Below are 4,992 nucleotides of genomic sequence, written 5' to 3'. Positions count from 1 at the left end.
TATTATATTATATTATATTCATAAATGTCACATAAAAATAGATGGATTAAATGTACCTTAACATTGAACATGATTTCCTCCATAACATATACCCTTTCAGGGAAAGCTTTGGCCACTTCCTCCACGCTGTTGTAGTACTGCACAGGCTCTTTGACATCTCTGTCCTGCTCGAGCAGCTTGAACTGACCTACGAAAAGATGGAAAAGACACGTCAATGGTGTTTTGCATCAACACAGACTTACAACTATAAAATCACATAATTTATTTTTGCCTTATATATTTTAGTGAATAATTCTTCAGTTTAGGCAAAGATGCATCATCATCAAATATCATATTTGATATCTGACAATGCGCAACATATAAATACTGTAAAGTACTTTCAATGCTCGGATAGAGTAGAAATGCGCTTTATAAGAACTAGTCCATTTACCATTTACAAGACAAACTAAATAAGCATAGACTGTGGCTGCATCTCACCTTCATAGTGAACTGGGATCTCTATTTTGGGCCCAATGACATAATGTCCCTCCTCCAGACTGTGAGCAGTAATAGTCGTCCACTGACGACAGGAATGAATCAAGAGGTAGTCATTGTCTCTGAGCCCTTCAACCAGCTGACCTACAGAAAGTAAAAAAACAAAAAAAAACCCACACTATTTACAGAGCAGAAAACAGCATAATTTGCATAATTACAACTTTAAATTAACCGCAAAGTAAGCACTGAACCATCCAGCAACAAAACATCTAAAACAAAAAATGTTTATATATGTTTTTACCAGGTGGTGTCTTGGATGTGGGTCATGAGAGAACTATTGAACCTTAATAACTCAGAGAACAGGCCATTCTATTAAATATCACTTTGAGAAACACCACTGCTTTCATACCACTCTTTAGCCATACAGTCTGCTCCATTCAAACTGAGGCATTGGATTACCAAGCACATTTAAAGTCACTATGGATTAGGCCATTAGTCAATGACTAATGGCCTAATCCATACCTCTCTAAAAAGCATGCTCTATCATTCAAAGTACAATACACCACTTTAGTTCTCCAGAAAAGGCCAGGCATGTGTCAGGGAGATGGAGAAAATTATTCAAATTATTAATGATACATAATAGCAAAGTGCAGGGCACAGTCAGCATGTTTATTTTCAGGCATACTGAGGGTAACATAGTTTTAAAGATGCACTTTCAGACCCAGGACTGTATCAGAATCAGTATTATTTAAGTATTCTGATTCTGATAAAGATACACGTTCAGACCCAGGATTGCATTAACATATAGTTTAGTTAGAGGGATAGTAACAGTACTGTGCAAAAGTCTTGAGCCCCCACTCATTTCTTTATTTTAGTAGGAAAATGGGAAATGGCTGCAATATGTGCAAACATACATGGAAATACAGGCTATAAGGCAAGTGCAGAGTTTGTACAACTCTAACAAAATTGAAAGTCAATATTTTATTTGACCACCTTTGTTCTTTAACACGGCCTAAACTCTAAGGCAGCCTTCTTGTAATTTCTTTACACCAGTTGCTGCAGTTCAGCCTCCACCCTATTTAACAGGTGGCTGTAGTCACTCCTGACTTTCTCTGTACATACTCACAATGCTCTGAACCAAACATTTCTAAATTGCATTCACTGCTCCATCAGACCTGATGCTACTGATTTTCAGTCAGGTTCTTGGTTAATTTGGTATTTTTTGTGGACTCAACAAAATAAATGGGAATCGGAGTGTATACACAACACTGGCTGGTCCCTTTAAATGATCCCTTTAAATTAGGTACTTTTTTGTCCTTGAAGAAAATGGTCAAATACAAGACCTAGAAAAACCTTGAAAAACCTTCAGAAAACCTGGAGAACTATTGCTCACGACCACTTCAGAAAATGCAAATCTGGCAACTTCTAAGCAAATTATGAAGAAATTAGTGGTGGCTAAATACTTTTGCACAGCACCATAACATTATCATGTCTTAATTCTTAAAAACAAATAAATAAATACTTGTCTTTTTGTAACCAAAATGAAGACAATGATGCTTCTCAGCTTAAACAGAGCAACTAGGTTACGATTTAGTTATAAGATTGGCATTGTGACTCAGCCTGCAACAATACATGTATATATTTATATATATATATATATATATTTAATAGCTAGACAGTATGTGGTACAACTCATCAGTCGTTGCAATACAGTTTTTACTCAACCTGAAATAACTTCATTATAATGATGACTATAGGGTTTACACGTTTAATACCAAAAAAGGTGAGATGTGCACAACGGATGCAAAGGTATTACCAAAAATAAACCAAAAGAAAAGAGAGAATAAGAAAACGCTTATTTTGTAATGTAAACTAGATCACGCTGTTGAGAAACGGTAAGTCACACTGCTAAACTCAATCGCAAAGATTTGTTACAGCTTAAGTTTGCCTTTGCTGCTAGCTAGCAGCTAACAAGCGCTGCGCTGATGGCGTGAAAAGGTAAAGTTACTTGCCGTTATCCAGCTTGACAATTTGAGGCAATTTATAATTACTGACGAGTTGATCTAATGGTAAGGACGTAGTACTCCATGTAACTTCTTTTAAATTGTTGTACAACATTGATCCAAGGTCCATTTTGCTAGATTACATTAGCCAACAAGAGCTAGCTACGTGTAAACACGGTCACAAAAGGCTACACTAAGCTAACGCACTAAATAATGTAGCGACTCTCCGTCCGCGGTGTCACATCACGCATGGCGTGTTTCTTAATAATCTTCGCATTTTTTCCTTTAAATTTGCCTACGTATCATAAAGAGTCGTTGTCTGATAATGTAGCAGAGCCATGTTTGTTTAACTACCGATGGGGCCAGCGCTAGTTTGGATCAGCCGGAGGGAGGCAGCGCGCAAGTCGCTCTGCTGTGATTGGTGGAGAGAGCCAGCGTAGGTGGGCTTAGGCGGTAGAGAACCAACCACAAAGCAAGGAAGCTGGAATAGTTTTCTTCTGAAGGTAAAGAATACATACTTTGGTAAACAACAGAAGAAAACCCATCAATACAACTGATTTCATTTACAATACAAGTGAATTAATAAAGCTGTGCTAGAGTGCAAAGCTTGTACTAGTAGGTCACTATCGTTTTTAAAAACATTAAGCCGGAAGTTGTAGTTGTTTCTGATAACTAAAAGACAACAAAAAGAATACCAACTGCCTGTTTCAAAGTGTTTTTACCTGGTGCTGCAAATCGTGATTCAATAAATAAATAAACAAATAAATATATAACCCTATTACTTTCAGTCTTTCTTCTTATCTTATCCTTGTTTAATGACACATCATTAAGTTGTTCTTGTGCAATCACATTCCCTACACCCTGTCTGTCAACATTCCTGGAAATCTATGGCTAAACATCACACGTATGACATATCTGGTGATGGGAAAGTATAACAAAATCAGATTAGCTTTATTTAAACACCAAACACAAATAATGAATTGTCATGTAACATCACATTGTGAAAAAGGGGACAACCCTTTAGCTTTAAGACCTGGTGGTAATGTGTTATTTATATACACCAACAATGACTTTCATCACACTTCCTCTTCTCAATGGTACAAATCAGAGGAACTTCCTTACTGTGGTCTATAGCTCAGTATACTCCAAACCTGCCAACATGTCTTTTGTGGACACTCTGCGCCAGTGGGATGAGGCGGTAACTTGCGTCAACAGACAAGATTTCTCCAAAGCACTTGAGATTTTCTTGGGTATTCAGGAACCAAACTCCAAAATTTATTTTGACATTGGCTGTCTCCATCTTCTTGACCAAGACTTTGATGCTGCTGAAAAGGTATGTCTGATCTGCAGGCTGAAGCATAAACACACAAATATTAACAGCTGTCGTATCAGCAAATTAGTCCAAACAAGAAACTCTTTTGATAGTTGCTGAAATACAATTCTCCGATATGCTGCCTGAAAGCGCAAGTCACTGAGAAAGGAGAAGTAGACCTTACCATGTTTTCTAGAGGAAGTGACAGTTTCTTTCTGTTTCTCAGGCGTTTGATTGCAGCATACGCAAGGATGAACATTTGGCCATTGCCTTCTTTCAAAGAGGAATCACTTTTTACAAAAAGAAGAGGCAAGACACACCTGCCTTTTTTCTTTCTTTCTTTTTTTTAAAAAAAAGGACCATATTTTTTTTTATGTTTAATGTTGTGATTTAAAAATGCTTAATAGTATATCATATGCAAATGTTTTAACTTTATTGTCTCTACGTAAAGGTATGAGGAGAGTTTAGCGGACTTCCAGAAAACCTTTAAAACACTCAGGGGCAACCAGCTGATAGATTACAAAGCGCTTGGTCTCAGATACATACTATATGCTTGTGATGTGAGTATTCTTGATTCTATTATTAATCCTGAACATTACACCTAAATAATTCATTTGATGTTATGAGCTGTTCATTCATAATACAACTTAGCATTCTTTTTTCCTGGCCAAGGACACAAGCTTAACAATGTCTCCACAGGTTCTCCACAATATGGCCCTGGTTGAAGCTGAGCTGGGTAACTGGGAAAAGGCCCAGGAACACCTCACGAAGGCTCTTAACTACAAGACAGAGGCCAGGTTTAATATCATCGACAAAGCTCTGCAATCAATCCTAGTGAGTTGTGATACAATCACTTTTGTCAACCCATTTAAATGTGATTATATTTATGATATCAAATGTAGTCGTTTCTTCATTCCATTAACCTATATTTGGTAAGTTGATATGGTTTATTCTAATTTTGCTTTAAATCAGGTGACAGGATAATGATATGCACATGACTTTAAGTGTCACTCACACTGAAATTTCACCAACAGAAGCAGAAACTTTTCAAACTGGTCGAGTTCCAATCAAAAGAGATGTTTAAACCAAATAAGCACTATGTTGCAGAGCTGGAGAAGAAAGACTACCTGGGCAAAGCAAAGGTGACTCATTACCCAGCCTGTTTTATCTAATCTAGTGTGATTATAAAGTTATCAAAAGTCA

At 37.0% G+C, this 4,992-nt stretch overlaps 2 protein-coding genes across 3 annotated transcripts in view; one reads left to right on the top strand and one right to left on the bottom strand.

Moving 5' to 3' along the window:
* The window catches only part of garem (GRB2 associated, regulator of MAPK1), an 8,625-nt gene extending 5,766 nt beyond the window's left edge, over positions 1–2,859 (bottom strand). For both annotated transcript variants that reach the window (XM_005744872.2, XM_005744873.2), the window contains exons 1-3: positions 2,487–2,859; positions 478–618; positions 57–187 (exon numbers count right to left, since the gene is read on the bottom strand). In XM_005744872.2, the coding sequence (XP_005744929.1) occupies positions 57–187; positions 478–618; positions 2,487–2,607 (393 nt within the window). In that variant the 5' untranslated portion in view covers positions 2,608–2,859. The remainder of the gene's footprint in view (positions 1–56; positions 188–477; positions 619–2,486) is intronic.
* Positions 2,860–3,590: 731 nt separating this feature from the next.
* Positions 3,591–4,992, top strand: part of ncf2 (neutrophil cytosolic factor 2) — a 4,681-nt gene continuing 3,279 nt past the window's right edge. The window contains exons 1-5 of the mRNA XM_005744870.2: positions 3,591–3,810; positions 4,016–4,098; positions 4,241–4,349; positions 4,489–4,623; positions 4,824–4,931. Of these exons, the coding sequence (XP_005744927.1) occupies positions 3,637–3,810; positions 4,016–4,098; positions 4,241–4,349; positions 4,489–4,623; positions 4,824–4,931 (609 nt within the window). The 5' untranslated portion in view covers positions 3,591–3,636. The remainder of the gene's footprint in view (positions 3,811–4,015; positions 4,099–4,240; positions 4,350–4,488; positions 4,624–4,823; positions 4,932–4,992) is intronic.

Source organism: Pundamilia nyererei, unplaced genomic scaffold (genome assembly GCF_000239375.1).
Source record: "Pundamilia nyererei isolate P.nyererei 1_Seehausen unplaced genomic scaffold, PunNye1.0 scaffold00150, whole genome shotgun sequence".
Lineage (NCBI taxonomy): Eukaryota > Metazoa > Chordata > Actinopteri > Cichliformes > Cichlidae > Pundamilia > Pundamilia nyererei.
This window is presented reverse-complemented; position numbering and strand designations above follow the sequence as displayed.